The sequence below is a fragment of the Sparus aurata genome, chromosome 23 (assembly GCF_900880675.1).
Source record: "Sparus aurata chromosome 23, fSpaAur1.1, whole genome shotgun sequence".
In the NCBI taxonomy this organism is placed as follows: Eukaryota; Metazoa; Chordata; class Actinopteri; order Spariformes; family Sparidae; genus Sparus; species Sparus aurata.
Genome location: NC_044209.1, coordinates 24433496 through 24451856, shown reverse-complemented (window position 1 = coordinate 24451856; position 18361 = coordinate 24433496). Strand labels below are relative to the sequence as shown.

Here is an 18361-nt window from a genome sequence, read left to right as displayed (position 1 = left end):
TGTGTCCCACAGTCAACTTGAAGTGACGTGACGCGACACTGGCTGTGTCTGCGGGAATTGTTTTTTTTTTTTTTGTTTTTTATATCAACGTAACATTGTGCCCCATTCATCTATTATGTATGCGGATAAATGCGCTAGTGGGAACATTTAAGTGTACAGTTAGTTAATGTTATTATCTGAAGCTTTCAGGCAACATTATCTTACTTTCACTTTAAAAAATTGCGTCCGTCCAATTTTCCTTCGGGCGTCGGTATCAATTTATAGCGGGTCGGCTCTGGTACGGAATGTAATCTGTGCTACTGTCGGAAAACGGGTCGGATGCGGTGACCTGTGCAGGACTCTGCTCTAAGTGAACATTTTAATCCTCTAGCCAATTATCAAGCTAAATATCCAACATGCTAGTTAACGTCAAAGACTGCGGTGGAAGACGACGGTAAAATATTTCCACTGGATTTATTTATGCCTGAATTTTTAAGGTGTGGCGGCTTTTATTTTGCCGTGGCGGTGCGCCACAGTCAATTACATGTAGGGGAAACCCTGAATACTATATGTATTGATGAGAAATGAACGAGGAGGAGGAGGTGGAAGAAAAAAAGACGTGTAAACGGTTATTGATTTTTCTAAACGGTTATGATTTGTTATCCGTGTACCCGTTTACACGTGTAGACGTTGACACCCCTAATATATACATATTTACAAGTATGTACACTATGTACTGTATATTATGAATTACCTGATTATCAGCCTGCCCACTTATTGGATCCAATAATCAGCATTTTCACATTTTTATTAATCTAATAGAAAATTCATTGTAGTGTACTGAACCTTTTACATATACAAAATTCAGCTTAATTGATGTATTAAACCATCTGTGCTGTGATCAGTGTATTACTTGTATTACTGGTATTACTTTGAGAAAAGAAAAATCACTTAATAAATGCAAATAACATGGCAGCTTTTGTAATTAGTAACATTACCCATGGAATTACAAACAAACTTAAACTGTTCTGAATTATTTTTGATGACTCCAAAAACAAAATCATATTGCACTGAATATGGACACGACAATTTGAGTTCTGGAAATAATTCTGTTTTCTGTTTTGATATTTTTTTTTCCCTTGAATCATCTCAGAACATTTTCAGTGCAAATAAAAACAACATTTACAGTGGGTCTAATAAAACTACCCTTATGCACAAGCTGCAGTTGTACCGTGTGTATTCTGCAACCTGTGGGATCCTGTTTCTCTTGTGTTAGTTTCTGTCGCAGCAGTTTTGTAATCACAGGCTACATGGAGGACTTTGCTCTCGTCTTAGAGACCTCGTGTGTCACAATGTGTCATGGCGCACTTTGTGGTTTAATAGAAAATCGTAATAAAATGTTCTAAAGAAAAATGCAACTTTTTGAAAACAAACAAAAAAAATCAAATCAAGTACTTTGACGGTGTTACTTTAATTTAATGACATGCTTTTACAAACGTGTGTAATTTGGTGTTAATTATACTCTTCTTTGTAATCTGACGATGTCATCCCAATTATATCATGTAATCTGTTTTCTACATAAACCATGTTATATGATACAGTAGTTGACAGATACTTTTATCTTAAGTCGTGGACTGCATCCACCACACCCAACTCACTGGACCAACACACTTGTAGCTGCAGTTAGCGCGGTTTATACAACTCCTCTGTCACAGATAGCACAACGGAAACAACATTCTAACACTGACCGCTCCCACTTCAAATCTATTCAAGTCTAATTCACATTTATCTCACTTTATCCTGTTAAAAAGTCATATACATGACAATTTATAGCAATCCTGCCCTCTTTGTCTTTATTACTAAAAACAAATCAATTAGTTTAAAATGAAAACAATGATAGTGATATTTTACTTTTTCACTGGTAACACGTGGTGGAGCTACTTAAACTGGAGTCGAGCAAGTAACTGAACAAGTATTTTAATGTTTAATCCTCCGGCTGCGTCATAAAGTAATGTATGACATGTAAGACCCACAGGCAGCTACTGTAGAGCATCATCATCACTCACCACACAGTAAAAACATGAGCATGAGAATGCCCAACATCCTGAGAGGCAGCATGCGGGAGGAGGGAGGTGGATGGAGGAGATGAGGTGTGTTTCAGGAGGGTCCGGCCGATGTCCAGCTTCAGTGAGCGAGCGCAGCCGTTTTTGACATGATACGTAACTGACTTATGTGGTACGATTTAGTCCGGTAAAGTTGGAAATATATTCACAGATTCGAACTTCCCGGATCAATAACTTATAAGTGAAACCTTGTAAAACACAAACGACGGAACTTTCCTACCGTAGTGAGGAAGACAACGACCTACAACCGTATGTTAATCAAAACGAGCGTCTGGACATTAACTCTGGTCTGTATGGTCAGCCGGCTGTGAGCCGAGGGTGCAGGGACTGTCTACAAAGTGCAACACCGAAAAGAGATACTACAAAAAAAATCAATAACTTCACTATTATTCAGAGTGTCGTGTCACCAAAATCACTCCACACATCAGTGGTCTCCTGCTGGTTATTCTACATTTTTTTGTTTGGAAAAAATGTGCTTTTCCATAATTTGGGGAATTTCTATTGGGAGAAATATTCAATAACACTAATATTCAGTGTGGTGTCACAAAAATCCCCTCACCCTAACCCAACTTAAAAAAAAACCTACTTTCTAATGTAACTTTAACTTGATTTTGGTATTAAAAATAAATGTTTTAATACACAATCAATGTTTTATTATAAATTAGGATGTTGTGGTATCAGTCTGAAAGGTAAATCAACACATTTTACCCAGTTGCCTTTGTGCCCTGTCACGTGGCCTTGGTGCCCCTGAAAAAAACAGTGCAGGCCAAATGGACTTGTCCCTAAAATGACGAAATTCCCACCCTGACTGAATGCATCCCCACTAGTAAGCTACAGTTACTCTATGTAAGCTGACTCCAAGTTGTCTCTGAGAGTCTCTAGAGTGTGAAATATTGCACATTGCCTCAGCCTGCAATAAAACGGTGGTCAATTCATGATACTTTCTCATCTCTTAATTTTTATACTTAATAATACAATGTCAATGTTGTGTAAGAAGAATCATTAATTAAATATATGAAAGTTACACAAGACAACAATATAGAAGAATTTATGGATTTGACGCTGTGATCGGTGATCTGCAATCTCGGGATCGGCAGATACTGCTTTCGGTGATCGGTGATCGGCCCCAAAAATCCTGATCGGTGCATCTCTACTGGACTGTGGGCTCAGGTTTGGATGTTTGAAAGGTTCCATTCACAAAACAGCATCAGTGGGTGTGTTACATTCTGCAGTGAGCATCAAACTTCAGGGAAGTGTTCAGACCACAACTAGAGTTCAGTTCTTCATTGTGGTTTTCCCTGGAGCACGTAAACATTTTAATCATGACAGCTTTTATTAAACGGAAGCATTGAAGCTTCATTTAGCTTAGCATTTATCTTGTAGTATAATATTTTGTTTTGTCTCATTCTGAGTGTGTAGGGTCTTAAATAAGGATTTCCATTTTAGTAAGGCTCTCAGTCCTGTTTTATGTTGGTCTGTGGACAATAATCAATGATGGAATGGGCACAAAATAACAGTAAATACGTTTTTATATGAATTTTTGGGGCTGTGGGGCTCACAGATGCTTCACCACAAAGAGGAACAGTAACAGGATACAACTGTGCAGTTACTCTTTCTTTCTTTTCTTTTCCACATTGTGAAAGAAAAATCATAGCAGTTTACTGTTTGTTATTATTCTTTTTTCCACTACCAGTAAGTTTTACCTGTTGGTGTCGTTGTGTGTCTGTGGGATTTTGTTCCTTCCTAGACTCTATCAGATGAGTCTGCACCAGGGTGTAAACATGAAATTATAATCGCGTGTGTTTGGCGCCCCCTCGTGGCCGTCGTCAATACAAACATAAAAGGGTAACAACACTTCCTCTATGTGATTTCAAAATAAAGTGGCCACGCTGATGCACATCACTGCAGAGCGTAAATGAACAAATGGTATGTGATGAGTGTGATTCTTTCAGACCACTTCCTGATTGCTTTACTGGTCACTTATTTTGAAGGTATATACCGGAATTCTGACTTCTCCATTGACGCTAGCTTAATGAATTTATCGTTGCAGTTTCACCATGTGGCCACTAGAGGGCAGTGAATTCTAAATATACGTACGGCCGTGACCGAATCGATTTAAACCCTTACTGCTTATCAATGTACACACTGTTCACATTAGTATTACGGACACTAAGAATATTAATAATAATCCATATTGTCTTGAATATTCTGACAGAACAATATGTAAAAAAAATTTTTTTTTTTTGTTTGTTTTTGCTGCGGAGAGCAAATGACTAAAAAAATTAATCAATTGAAAAAATATATATATAACTCATAGATCAATACTTTATTTATCCCAAGGGAAATTCAAGTAAATTCATTTCATTTATAACACTACAACCATTTCATTGTTCTTCTCTTTCCCACTTTTTCCATGAGCGTTGTGGGACGTTGCCACTTTTTATCCCCCTGAGGGTTGCGGGGCTTACTGGGGCCAAATCCAGTTTTTACTCATGAATGAGTGGCGAGGTCATTGCAGGACCCTTACTGATGGCAGTGGTTGCCACACAAGGTGCCAACTGCACATCAGGAGCAATTCTGGGGTTCAGTATTTCACTCAAGGATACTTCGACATGTAGCTCAGTCCCGCCCCATGGGCGCCGGGGATTTGAACCAGCAACCTTCCAATCCCTGGTCCACCAGCTCTACCCACTGAGCCACAGTCATACCGTTTCATTGTACGTTGTATATATTTCAGATTGTATACTTTACTATTTTATTACTTATTTTTATTTCATTGGCTACTTTGATATTTTATTTTATTTCATTTTTATCTCTACTTTAATATTTTATTTCTATTTACATCTTTGTGTGTGTCATCTTTATTGCTTGTTTCCATTCATGCTGTATTTCTATTTCTACTTTGCACAGAGCATTGGAACAAAAACAACCCCCCCCCCCAGGAATTAATAAAGTATTCTGAATCTGAATCTGAATCTGAATAAATGATAATGCTCACTGTTCTCTGGTGGTGACGGCTCAAATCTACAGCTTCACATTCTTCAGTTGGAAAATTACAGCTAGTAAAAAAGTAAATCAGTAAATTTGAGTTAGGTTACTCCATCATAACTGATCCTTTTGTTCTTTCTTAATACTATATAATATTATGTAGACAACCGTTGTCTTTTTTTTATTGTATTGTGTTGTCTATGAACGTGATTCTTTCAGATCACTTCCTTTCCGATTGCCTCACTTTGGTTCACTTATTTTGAAGGTATTCACCGGAAGTATATTTTCATTTATGTTTTGCATTGACGCTAGCTTAATGAATTTATCGTTGCAGTTCCCCGTGTGGCCACTAGAGGGCAGTGAAGACTCGTGATTCTAAATACACGTACAGCCATGACCAAATCGATTTAATGCTTATCAATGTACACACTGTTCACATTAGTATAAAGGACACTTAGAATGTTAATAATAATCCATATTATCTTTAATATTCTCACAGAATAATATGTAGTCGTAGCCTTTAACCGTGAATGCAGGAGGATAGCAAACATGCTAACTCGCAGTAGCGTTGATTTATATGGCGAGTGGTGCAGTTCAGAAATATGACCACAAGATGGCAGCGAACACTCATATTTCTAAATGCAGGTCAACATCACTCTGGACTGAACTACTTAGCATAAATCGACATCAATACAGTTATATATATATTTAAGTGATTTAAGTATTGAGTTTAGTTCTAAAAGATATAGTTCTAAAATAAAAACTGAGAATTTGGGAAGCTATCTGGAGAATTTCTGTTTGTGAGGATTTAGCATATAATTAGATGCAATTTTACATAGTCAAGTTTGCTTTTATGTGGATTATTATAGTAACAAACAATATATTTAAAGTTAAAGCGTAGGCAAAGTTAGTGCGTTATGACAAATGAGACTCTGAAGTCTCTCCAGAATTGTTCACAGACAAAAAGGAGATGAAAGATTGTTTCTATACTTTGTCTAAAAAGGGTACAAGACGTATCGATATCTGTACATTAACGAGCCCATCTCCAGTTTGTGTTCTCAAACTTGCTAGGAACTAATATCAGCCGCGAGCAACACGGACACATTAGTGTGTGACACACGGTGGTAGAACCATGTGGAAGGCGTCGTGTCGACTTCGTAGTTGAGTTGTTCCAGCGGCTGTAGACTGAATTTTTCGACATTATGAGAGGAGTTATCCTTGACAGCATAAATATAGTGTAGTAACAGTTAGTGTCACTTTGTGGACACATTCAGCTTCCGTTCATCTCGCTGAATAATGGGGAAATCCAAGGTATGTACCGGCCTGTGCTAACAGATTAGCCTCAACTGGTGGTTAGCCTCAGGAGAACTCAGCACGAGAGGCAAAACATCTTTATTTTTCTGTTAGTGTAACTTATACCGAATGAGAAGCTTTTCGTTTGGCAGCTGTTATGTGTAACAACGATAATGTGGTTAAAATGACGAGATGTTTTAATGTTAGCTGGTTGTGCTAGCTAAGTAACGTGTGAGCTTTAACCGTCATTCAAAGCAACCTGTCTGTCACACGTCACATTAAAATCCCTTTCAAGATTATCAATATGTGCACATCGTGATTTCAGACCAAGACCCAGAAGAAAGCCCGGTCAACAGCCAACCATGTGGCCGAGGAGGTTTACGGAGGCGTCCCCCACTCCTTCGTGTTTCACCGGGGACAGATAGGGAAAAACGTGGGTCAGCTCATCATGGACGTGCGCAGAGTCATGGAGCCGTTCACTGCAGAGTCCCTGAAGGTCTGTGTGGAACTACAGGCAGCACAGACGTGACTGCATGCCTTCATGTTAATGCTGCAGCAGGGTCACCTCATTCCGTGGCTTTAAATGACGTCATGGGTGCAGATGTGTGCTCAACATTGGCATTATTTTAACTTTTGAGTAAAATGTTGAGGTTTGCATGAGTTCTCTTAAGAGGAACATTTCCATGTGCTGTCTGACACTCATTATGACTCAAACTGTTGTTTTGGTCTCAGATTAAGAAGAAGAACGTGCTGAAGGACTTTGTGACCATCGCAGGACCGCTGGGAGTGACGCACTTCATCATCTTCAGCAAGACGCCCACCAGTGTCAACATGGTAAGCCACTGAGGCTCGGGTGACTTCATGGTTTTGCTGTGTTGGTGCTGTAACACTGTCCGTCCAACAACACGTTTCTTGTGTTTTTCAGAGACTTGCTCGACTTCCCAAAGGTCCCACGCTTCACTTCAAAGTGCTGAAGGTAAATATATATGATCTCGTAAAGAAAACACTAGAACATTAAACAAATGGGCTCAGATGATGACAGATTGACACTTGACTGTTAGTGATGTTTTCAAAGTAAACGCACTGATGTGCCCGAACTGAAAAAGTCATTTATAACTTTGAGTTTTTCTCAGTTTTTATAAAGACTCTTCCTTCTCTTGCAGTACTCCCTCATCAAAGACGTCGTCTCCACTCTGAAGAAGCACCGGATGCACGAGCAGCAGTTCACGCACCATCCGCTGCTCATCCTCAACAACTTCTCATCTGAGGGCATGCACGTCAAACTCATGGCCTCCATGTTCCAAAACATGTTTCCTTCCATTAATGTGCACAAGGTACTTTTTTTTTTCTTCAGTGAAACTGCTGTCTTGTTGTTGCTTTGACTGAGGATTCACAGCCTTGTTGGCATGATGACAGTATAGTCTTCTGAGATTTCCTTTGAAGATTTCTGAAAAGTAAACGCTTTCTGATTTTTGAATTCTTGAGTCATTTTGAATCGTTGAAGTTTAACACAAGAGATCTCGCAAAAACAAATAAGCATATTTTTGTTTTCCAGGTTAACCTCAACAATATCAAGAGATGTGTGCTGATAAATTACAACGCAGAGTCTGGAGAAATTGAATTTCGACACTAGTAAGTAAATGTTTAGTTGTAAACAGTCAGTTATTGTTTTCTCAGTGTTTGTAGGTATATAATAAGTAAAAAGCAGATGGCTTCAGTTTGAGGCTGCTCTGAAACGTTAAAGTGGAAGCTGGGTGACGGAGCTGCAGCCAAACATTTTTATTGTCGATTATTTTATCAATTAGTTGATTGGTCATTAAATTGTTTTTTAAAATAGTGAATAGATTTAATTTCCCGCAGAACTGTGAAAGTTTGGCTCAGATGATGACACGTAGCGTAACATGACTGTTCAGTGATGTATGTTCAAAGTAAACGCACTGATGAGCCTCCACACGATGATCAGATTTCTTCTGTTTATTGATTTAAACGCCTCACTGACCGATGTGATCGTGTTAACAACCCGCAGCAGTCTGAAGGTCGTCCCTGTCGGGATGAGCCGAGGAGTCAAGAAGCTGATGCAGGAGCGTTTCCCCAACATGAACAAGTTGGAGGACATCAGTGAGCTGCTGATGAAGTAAGGTTTTTCTTCTTATTCGTTAGTCTTAGTCCTGAGGTGAAAGGGCGCCGAGTCTGGCAGCAGGCGGCAGCTGAAGTGTCTGATGAGTTGTTCTGTGCTCTTTCTTCAGAGGGGCGAACCTCTCAGAAAGTGAAGCGGAACAAGACGGAGAGCACAACATCACTGAGCTGCCGCAGGTCTACTCTGGCCGAGGCAACATGGCGTCCCAGCAGAGCGCCGTCCGCCTGACGGAGGTGAGTGTGCTGACGAAGTGCAACTTTTTATTTTAACTTTTTAATTGGTGGAAACGCGTGCAAATAAGATACTTAATCAAACTCAGAATCTCCTTTTTCCACAAACAAGTGGCAACCAAAAAAAGTCAAACACCCATCCACCCAAAGTCAACAATGTTAGCCTTTACATTTACTTGTTGGGGTTATAAAAGGTGCATATTTATAATCCACATGGAGAGAAAATTAAAAAAGACAACACGGGGAATAAAATCTGCTTTTCAAACAGGAATGAACAGAAACAAAAGCCAAACAAAGAGACTGCATGTTTGGGTATCCCAAACGTTGTCACAAAAGGGCGTTATTGCACTATAATACTGAGGACTTGAGAAAGAACATCTGCAGGCCGAAAGCACAACTTTTGAAAACAATAAAACAAAGATGTTTGGATGAAACCTGAACTGTTTGTGTCGACTTCAGATTGGTCCTCGCATGACCTTGCAGCTGACGAAGATACAAGAAGGCATGGGAGAGGGAAACATCCTTTATCACGCCATGAGTGAGTCCACCACTTCATTTACCGCTCTGCTTGATGTTTTCTGGTGTACATGATGACAGAATCTGTATGAACTCTATGATTCATCTTTAAAAGTAAACGCTTACTGATGCATCCAAATATAACAGAGCTGCTCATCGAGATCTGTGACAGATTGTCTTTTTAATGCCGATTGTTGTATATTATGTTTTCCAGTCTCCAAGACAGAGGAAGAAATACAGGAGATCCTGAACAGGAAGGAGGCCCAGCTTAAAGACAAAGAGGGTCGTCGGAAAAAGCAGGAGCAGAACGTTGCTCAGAAGAAAGAGAAACAAGAAGAGAACAAGTAATTTGACCGTGTGAATGATTTTATCCCTCTGCCGTATCCATTTTCATCTGGCTGAAGTGTAAAAAAATTAACATCTCTCTACTTGTAACAGGAAAAAGAGCCTGGAGGGCATCAAGAGGAAACTTGCTGAGGCTGAAGAGGACAGCGAGGTGGAGGATCCAGGCGCTCAGAACAACCAGCCAGCTGCTGTTGAGTCTGACGACGAGGTGGAGTACTACAGACAGGCTGTAGGACAGGAGCCAGATGAAGGTGAATATAATTGTGTTATAAACTATTAGCTCCTTGTTCTCCTTTTCAACTTAATTACTGACAAACACCTTTTTTTTTTTTTTTTTGTGCAGACATGTTCCCTAGTGCCAAGAGGAGGAAGATGTCCTCTGGTCAACCTCCAAGAAAAGACAGAGACGCCAGACCACCGAGGAGAAACGGTCCAGGAGGGAAAGGATGGAAGCAGTCCAGGGACGGGGAGAAACCATTTGGGAAGAAACCGAGGCCTGGAGGAAAGACATTCGGAGCAAAGAAAGCTGGCGATAGGGAGAAGAAATTTGGTGGAAAGAAGAGATTTGAAGGGAACAAAACATTTGGTGGGAATAAAAACAAGGACAAGTCATTCAGATCTAAAGGTCAGAAAGCCAAGCCGGGCTTTAAGAAGAGAGGTGCAGGAGCGAAGCAAGGCTTCAAACAGAGGAAAGGAAAAGGCTGAACTCTTCATTCCTCTTTCTGGACTTGGACATTGAATGTGTTATCATGCTGAGCACCAGGTGGCAGCAAGACGCCATTTGCCATCGATGAACGAGAGACCCATTATTGCTGAAAATCAGCATAGGGACAAAGGAGAACAAAAGTGCTATATTTTTCACACTGTTTGGATTAATATTAATATGTACTTGTTCAATAAATTGTTAAAAAAATCTTCAACTCAACAAAATGTTTTCATCAGTGCACTCAGGTTTCTTGGAAAGTTTCAGGAACTTTCATTCTCTTCTGAGCAACTTCTCTTTCTGCAAGACATCTCAAGACTGTAAATTAACTTCCTTCATTCTTTACTACGCAAAAAAGTAAAGGAACATTTGATATCACCTGATCACAGAAAACAAAACGACATGCCAGGGGACAGACGTCGGAGGAAACATTCATTTATTCAAATGCATCAAATGTTTGTATTGAACTGGATCACAAATGGGTGTGATTTGTTGTTTTTTTTAACTGACCTTTAAAACTTTTCATGCAAGTTTACTGACGAACCAACATTTTTGTATTTGAAATGCACGTAAAGTCCTGTGATGGTTCGTTTCCGTGGCTGATGTTTCCAAAAAAGGAAGAATTTTTTGAGTACTTCTCTCTTGGAATTTTAAGAATGTGCCCCACAGGTATGATTCTCACTTTATCTATAGACTAATCAGACGTTCTGAGCCCAAAAGAGGAATTTAACTCAAAACCACGATCACAGACTTTCACTCTCACTTGCTGAAGGTCCTTAACAGTTCTTCAACCAATATCTTCAGGGAACAACAGAGATGTAAGTAGCAAAACGTTTAATCTCAAATACATGAACTTGTTCTTAGATTGAATTTAGCTTTATTTACGCCACAACAGAGAAATTCACTTGTTACTTACAGCTCAAGTTGCAGCAAGTACGGAAAAAAGAATAAGACAAATATGAATGAAAATAAATAGAGAAAAACACATTTACAAAAACAAACGAGTAGAAAAGTGATTGCTCAGGAAGTGTTTGAGTTGATCAGTCTGATGGCTGTGGGGATAAATGATCTGCGGTGATGAAAACACCCTGATAAAGTTTAGTTTCTGAGTAAATGACGTGTGAGGGAATAAAATGGCTGTTGTGAAGCATTCACTTGTGCTGATTTTACTTTACAGTGTTGTAAAAAGTACCAAAAAAAAAGTCCTTCTTAAATAAAATTTAAAAAAAAGTTATTGTGTAAAAATGTACTTTTCTGGCAGTTAATGTACCTCAGTATATAAAATACAAGTAAAGTATACATTGTGTGTACAGCATGGGTTGATTTATTTGTTTATTTTAAATCTGATTGTTGATTAAATACATTTAATTAAAAGTGTGCTTCACTGTCTCTGCTGCAGCATTCAGAGTCGCTCGTGACTAAAGCTGTGAAACAGTAGAGTGAAAAGTTATTGTAAACACTCGAGTGAAGCACAGTGTTGTACTTCTATAAATAAACTAAGTTACATTCCATCCCTGGGCTTAAATATGATGCAGAGTGAGTGTTCAGTCTTAAGATCATCTGAATCCTACGAAAGAGATTGAATTCATTTTGAGATTTTTACATTACAGAATATTTACTGAATAATGATACCTTCTCATTTTAAATGTTTTTCTCAACCCCACTATTTATGTTCCAGTCACGTGTTTAGGCTGAAAAAAGGTTTTTTCAAAGGTGGCAAACTTATTCTTCAACTACTTCTGTATTTAAACATATATGGTTAAGAGGTTAACGTTGGTTTCCTGCATGCTCTGAAAAAGACAGGTGGTGCTTTATGTTAAGCCGCAGTGGCACCACTGCCTGGATATGTGAGTTATGAACATCTATTGATTTATAAAGTTAAACATCTGATTCACACTAGAACTGCCGGCTATTTATCGGTAATCTGTTTTGAGCCCCAAACGTGGGTTTCATCACAGTTTTGCTTCTTCAAATTGCGAAATGTACGCAGAGGGCAGCCTTAGAGAGGAAGTGACATTTTAAGGGTTGACAAGTCATGTTTCACTCACAGCAGTTTCTCACTTTGAATATTGGAGTATGAGCTAAAGGACTGCTCACGTCTTTGCACAAATCACACAGGAAATGAACTTTGCCTCACACCAGGAGTCCGGTAAGTGACACTCAACTTACCTTATGCTTTTCTCTGCATTTATCATTGATTACTTTGATGGATAGTTAAAAAATAATGCTCTCTCTGATGTTAATATATTAAATATAAAAAAACAATGAATGGTATAACACTGAGGCTTGTTGCTCGTTTTTGATTGATGCTCTCTCTTAATGTTTCCTTACTTCTCATAATGAGCAACGGAAATCAAAATGCGATGTTGCAATCGATCAAAATCAGCGAGACTTGTGCTGAAATGATGGATTTACATCAAACTTCACTTTTGCAGATTTTGCACGGCATGAGTTGTGTGAAAGCAGCAGGAAGACAGGATAACCTTTTTGACAGAAACCAAGATGGTGCACAACTTCACCAAGTGCGAGAAGTTTCAGATGGCCCTGCTGCCCTCGGTGTACGGGATCGAGTTCATTTTGGCCCTGGCAGGAAATCTCTTCGCCCTGTGGCTGCTGGTGGTCAGAGAGCGGAGGAACTGGCACACCGGCGTCGTCCTGTCGTGTAACCTCGCAATCAGTGACTTGCTGTACGTCCTGACGCTGCCTTTGCTGATTGCCTACTACTCCCAAGGGAAGGACTGGAAATTTGGCAACGGCGTGTGTAAAATCGAGAGGTTCCTTTTCACCTGCAACTTATACGTGAGCATCTTCTTCATCATGGCGATCAGCGTGAACCGATGCGTGGCCCTCAAGTGGCCCTTCTTTACACGGTCCCACGTGAAGCCTGCCCACGCCAAGGCCGCCAGTGTCGTCATCTGGATCATCGTTGGGCTCATTTCCTGCCCCGTGTTGGCATTTTCCACCCTTTGCGAGCGCAACAACAAGACTCTGTGCGTGTCCTTCTGTGACAAGACTCTGGGGGATGAGAGACCTCATCTGACCTATAAAATGTTTCTTGCTGTGTTTGGGTGTCTGGTTCCCTTCGTGGTTACTTTCATTTCCTACTGTGTGGTGATTCAGGTGGTGTGGAAAAATGTCAGCATAACCACACTGGATAAACGCAAGGTGGCCCTGTTGGTCGCATCAGTGCTTGTGCTGTATGCCATTTCCTTTGTGCCGTACCACGTCTTTCAGGTCCATCACCTGTATATGAAACTTAAAGGCAACGATGATGTTTGTTGGGTCTACGACATGTACCAGGTGTCCAAGGGACTGGCTGCTCTGAACATGTGCATCCATCCGATCCTTTACGTGGCCGTGTTCGACAGTATCAGAGTGGCCTGTTGTGGGAAAAGCCTGGAGGACAATAACAGTACAGAGATGAGAATGTCCTAGATTTGCTCCTTGACAGCTTCTCTGTGAAGTACATTATCAATTCATGCTGTAAAACTGATGTTAATTTTATACCGTTTTTTTTTTTACACAGGTGATTTTGCCCTTCTTACTGTTGTTATTGCTGACCGTTATTGCTGTGCAATATTTAACCATCTGCAATAAACATTTCTTTGCTGTTGTGATTCATTTTAACTTCCTGTCTACCCAGTTGTGATTTTGATGACAGCGCAGGAACTTTGCTTCATTGTGGAGATTTTGTCTGTAACAGCTCCAACATAATCGTATTTCAAAACAATCTAATCAAATCATAATGGCATCATTTAGCCAACAAAACAGTTTAATCAAATATTATTAGAACAATTTAGAGAGGCTTAACAGTACTTTGAAATTCGGGGGGGGGGGGGGGGGGGGGGGGGGGGGGGGTGTATACTTAGAGAAAGGTAACCAAAGGAAAAACTCATTTTTGCATCAGAAATAGTGCTTTAGCAATTGTCTTGGCTTATCTGTCACTTAAAGGGTAACTCTACCGATATTACACATCAGCGTGTGTCAATAGGTTACTGCACATGTGAGTAGTAAACTATCAAGCCTGTTGTGACTCCAGAGGAAGCAGCATGTAATCTGATAAATTTCCTCCAGTGATGTGACTCATATCTACGGAAGAGGATTAGGGCCACATGTGAATTATTTTTTTTTGTTCTGACTTTAAAGTCAGAATTCTGAGATTAAAGTCAGAATTCTGAGATTAAAGTCAGAATTCTGAGAAAAAAGTCAGAATTCTGAGAATAAAGTCAGAATTCTGAGTATAAAGTCAGAATTCTGAGATTAAAGTCAGAATTCTGAGAAAAAAGTCAGAATTCTGAGATCAAAGTCAGAATTCTGAGAAAAAAGTCAGAATTCTGAGATTAAAGTCAGAATTCTGAGAATAAAGTCAGAATTCTGAGATTAAAGTCAGAATTCTGAGATTAAAGTCAGAATTCTGACTTTTTTCTCAGAATTCTGAGAATAAAGTCAGAAGTCTGCACATGTACATTTTTTTGAGTTCTGACTTTATTCTCAGAATTATGAGAATAAAGTCAGAATTCTGACTTTAATCTGACTTTAATTCTGAGAAAAAAGTCAGAACTCAAAAAAATGTACATGTGCAGACTTCTGACTTTATTCTCAGAATTCTGACTTTTTTCTCAGAATTCTGAATTCTTTAAAGTCAGAACTAAAAAAAAAATGTACATGTGGCCCTAATCCTCTTCCGTACTTATCATTAAGTGGCAGTGCGTATAGAAAAGAAGAAGAATACGTGACATTAAAAAGCACATAAAACTATTTCTGATGTATCTAAAACCCTGGTGACTAAATTACCCATAATGCAACTCAGCTGCAGCTTCCTCTGGAGCTATAAAAGGCTTCAAAAGGCTTGTTCACATATGCACAAGTATTTCCCTAAGACCTTTAAACACACTGTAATGTGTGAAGTTGAGTTTGCTTTAACTTCTGTATTTTCCAGTGACAAACATCAACAACTCCAGAATGTTTTTGTCATAATATAAAGTGAAACAGCATATGTGATTACATTCTTTTTACCCTTCAGCATGTAAAAAAAAACAACCCAAAAAACAAAGACGATACAGTATGACTCTTATTTTGAAGCTAAACGTTAAAGAATCGTGATGCTGTTATTGTGAAAGTTTCCTCCCGGAAGTGTGTGTGGTGGCGGCTCGGCTCGCGGTGCAACGCTCTTTGCTGTCCTGAAGCTAAGCTAGCTGAGAGGATGCCGTCGATGGAATACGACGAGTGAGTTCTATTATTGATATTCCACAGTCTTTGCCCGTATTTTGTGTCTCTTATCGATCTAATATCGCATATGAATCTCTCCCCTTTCCAGCTCCAAGCCTAGCTGGGCAGACCAAGTCGAGGAAGAAGGAGATGAAGGTAAATAGCTAGCTGCTTCGGTTAGCTAACGCTAGCATGCCTCTTGTAGTCTGGTACCCCGAGCAGGAGGCCGGCTAGGCGGCTTCCACTTCCACGTGGTTGTTGGGCGTAATACTGTGGTTTAAAATATACGTACATTAGACACCTGGATATCTAATCTTTCAACGCTCGTAGGTTTAGGACAGAAAGACATAAATCGACGGGTTACCCACGAAATATCGACATATGCTGCGGCCCGGGTCCTATGACGTAGGCGGTGTCGTTCACTGGTAACTGGCAAGATAGCTAAAAGTTAGCTAGCGTAGCGTTAGCAAGTTCACAAGAGATGATACTGACTAAATGTGAAACATGGCTAATGATATGAAGGAAGCTAATCTCTGTCTTTATCAGCATATACATTTTCATTTAGCTGTCAACTGAAAACTGGAGATGTAATCAAGAGATGAGATGTTCTGGGGCTGCTTCATTGAAATTGACAGCAAGTGTTGATGGACAAACGTTAACTGACTGTTATCCCAAGTTTAGTTGAAGTGTTTAGTCAGCCGCCAATCTTTTAATGGCCACTTGATAGCTGATCTCATATCGACCCAACATATCAATAACTCGTATAGTTTGTTTCTCTCCTTTTTCTTGCTTGCTTGTCTTACATTGTCTTATTATGTTTGGCAGGCACACTACCATCCCCCAAGGAAACCATCAAAGGAAATATTAAAACGATCACGGAATATAAAATAGATGATGAGGGAAAGAAGTTCAAGGTAATTTAAATGGTATCTTATTCATTAGTAAATAGCAATAGATGGTTCTGTAAATCAGAGTTTTTCTCCCACTTTTGAGACAAATCGTCATTGCACACTGTAACAGCTAAAATATTGGGTGGCAGCATCAACACTTTTTACACCTTAGACTGCATGCTTCATTGCACCTCTACATGATGATGTAGCAGTATAGTTGTTGCTAAGTGTCACAAATGTTTTGGCTGCAGTTAAGTAAGACGCTTCTCTAAATTAAAGTGAATTATGCAATTGCTGACTTTGTTTTTTGTCCTCTAGATTGTGCGGACCTTCAAGATCGAGACAAGAAAAGCCTCCAAAGCCGTTGCCAGGAGAAAGGTCTGTACTGAAATTGAATGTACTGAAGATGCATTCGCCTTAAGATGAACATCATTTGGGGTAAAGTCTGTTGTTAATCGTATATCGTTGTTTCATTTCAGAACTGGAAGAAATTTGGCAACTCTGAGTTCGATGCACCGGGTCCTAATGTTGCAACCACCACAGTCAGTGACGATGTCTTCATGACTTTCATTTCCAGCAAAGAGGTGAGCATCCACTGTGGGCTTTGAGATGTGTGCGCGGATGCCAATTTATGTGAAGTAGTTCAAGTAACGCATGAAAACGCATTTTAACTGTGATATTGGTTTGTAACTCACTCTGTTGAGATTATGACTGAGCCCCTTTATCTTACCTTTTTGCAGGACTTGAACGCCCAAGACCAGGATGAGGATCCCATGAACAAACTGAAAGGACAGAAGATTGTGTCTTGTCGTATTTGCAAAGGCGACCATTGGACCACCCGCTGTCCGTACAAGGACACCCTGGGCCCCATGCAGAAGGAGCTGGCTGAACAGCTTGGACTTTCCACCGCAGACAAGGAAAAGCCTGCTGGCTCTGGTACCATCATCACTTCAATCACATCATTAGATCTTGATTTGTTTTTCATGATCCACTGTTAGACTTGATGGTTGGTTGTTCTTCTCTTTCTCCAGCTGAACCAGAGCCTGCAGCGCCTGCACAGAGCAAGACTGGGAAGTATGTGCCGCCGAGCCTGAGGGATGGAGGCACGCGGAGGGGCGAGTCCATGCAGCCCAACCGCAGAGGTGGGTGTAAGTAGCTTTCGTTTTTTTACTCTACATCCTTTCATGATTTGTTTGGCTTTTTCCAGCTGTAAGAGCATAGCTCTCCACTAATAGTACATGTTTGCATTTTACAGCCGATGACAATGCCACTATTCGTGTGACCAATCTGTCCGAGGACACCCGCGAGACAGACTTGCAGGAGCTGTTCAGACCATTTGGCTCCATCTCAAGGATCTACCTGGCCAAGGACAAGAACACTGGGCAATCAAAGGTCAGTGCTCATCTTAAGAATTCAAAGACATGCATCCTTTTATATTAACGGCATTGAAAAATTAAAATTCTGGCAAAAGGTGTAGATATTATTTTCCTGCTGCTGCTTTCCGTAGCTTTTTAAGTAATTAGCTGGCGTGGTCATTGACGACATTCACATTAAGAATGACAATTATGAGAAGCACAGAATGGTCCAGTTGTCTTATTAATCGACTGCTTTGTTTCCTGCAGGGATTCGCCTTCATCAGTTTCCACCGTCGCGAGGATGCAGCCAGGGCCATCGCAGGAGTGTCAGGATTTGGATACGATCATCTTATTCTCAATGTTGAATGGGCCAAGTAAGTGATCAACAGGGTTCTTAATCAAGTGTTCCAACGTGTCATTTGTTCTTGCTCCTAACCTTATTTCTCTTTGCAGACCGTCAAACAACTGAGGATTCAATCAAAATACATTCGAGGATGATGCCAGATTTTATTATTGTGGTAGAATATGGCTGTTACCTAAATAAAGAAAATCCATGTTGTAAATCTTTGTCATGGTTTTCCTTCTTTGTGTAGC

At 40.0% G+C, this 18361-nt stretch overlaps 4 protein-coding genes across 6 annotated transcripts in view; 3 read left to right on the top strand and 1 right to left on the bottom strand.

Annotated features, from left to right (window-relative positions):
* LOC115576052 (hemicentin-1) overlaps nt 1–2342 on the bottom strand; it is a 40679-nt gene extending 38337 nt beyond the window's left edge. Inside the window, exon 1 of the mRNA XM_030408542.1 lies at nt 2046–2342. Within this exon, the coding sequence (XP_030264402.1) occupies nt 2046–2097 (52 nt within the window). The 5' untranslated portion in view covers nt 2098–2342. The remainder of the gene's footprint in view (nt 1–2045) is intronic.
* Nucleotides 2343–6169: 3827 nt separating this feature from the next.
* ppan (peter pan homolog) lies at nt 6170–10541 on the top strand. Its single transcript, XM_030408718.1, has 12 exons — nt 6170–6401; nt 6709–6879; nt 7116–7217; nt 7309–7359; nt 7547–7717; nt 7939–8015; nt 8410–8517; nt 8630–8753; nt 9210–9288; nt 9481–9610; nt 9705–9862; nt 9955–10541. Exons 1-12 carry the CDS (start codon nt 6387–6389, stop codon nt 10314–10316), a joined length of 1548 nt encoding a protein of 515 aa, XP_030264578.1. The 5' UTR covers nt 6170–6386; the 3' UTR covers nt 10317–10541.
* Nucleotides 10542–10811: 270 nt separating this feature from the next.
* Nucleotides 10812–13941, top strand: p2ry11 (purinergic receptor P2Y11). 2 transcript variants are annotated; one of them, XM_030408720.1, is made up of 3 exons: nt 10812–11132; nt 12433–12463; nt 12750–13941. In XM_030408720.1, the coding sequence occupies exon 3, from the start codon at nt 12817–12819 to the stop codon at nt 13747–13749; it is 933 nt and encodes a 310-aa protein (XP_030264580.1). In that variant the 5' UTR covers nt 10812–11132; nt 12433–12463; nt 12750–12816; the 3' UTR covers nt 13750–13941. The 2 variants fall into 2 exon arrangements, with proteins under 2 accessions (XP_030264580.1, XP_030264579.1); XM_030408719.1 differs by having other exon boundaries at nt 12365–12463.
* A 1467-nt stretch (nt 13942–15408) lies between these two features.
* eif3g (eukaryotic translation initiation factor 3, subunit G) lies at nt 15409–18330 on the top strand. Of its 2 annotated transcripts, none has more exons than XM_030406406.1 (10): nt 15409–15540; nt 15632–15678; nt 16348–16436; nt 16731–16790; nt 16892–16996; nt 17153–17348; nt 17444–17554; nt 17668–17804; nt 18035–18141; nt 18221–18330. In XM_030406406.1, the coding sequence occupies exons 1-10, from the start codon at nt 15518–15520 to the stop codon at nt 18234–18236; spliced, it is 891 nt and encodes a 296-aa protein (XP_030262266.1). In that variant the 5' UTR covers nt 15409–15517; the 3' UTR covers nt 18237–18330. The 2 variants fall into 2 exon arrangements, with proteins under 2 accessions (XP_030262266.1, XP_030262265.1); XM_030406405.1 differs by having other exon boundaries at nt 15411–15540; nt 17444–17560.
* The last annotated feature ends 31 nt before the right edge of the window (nt 18331–18361 follow it).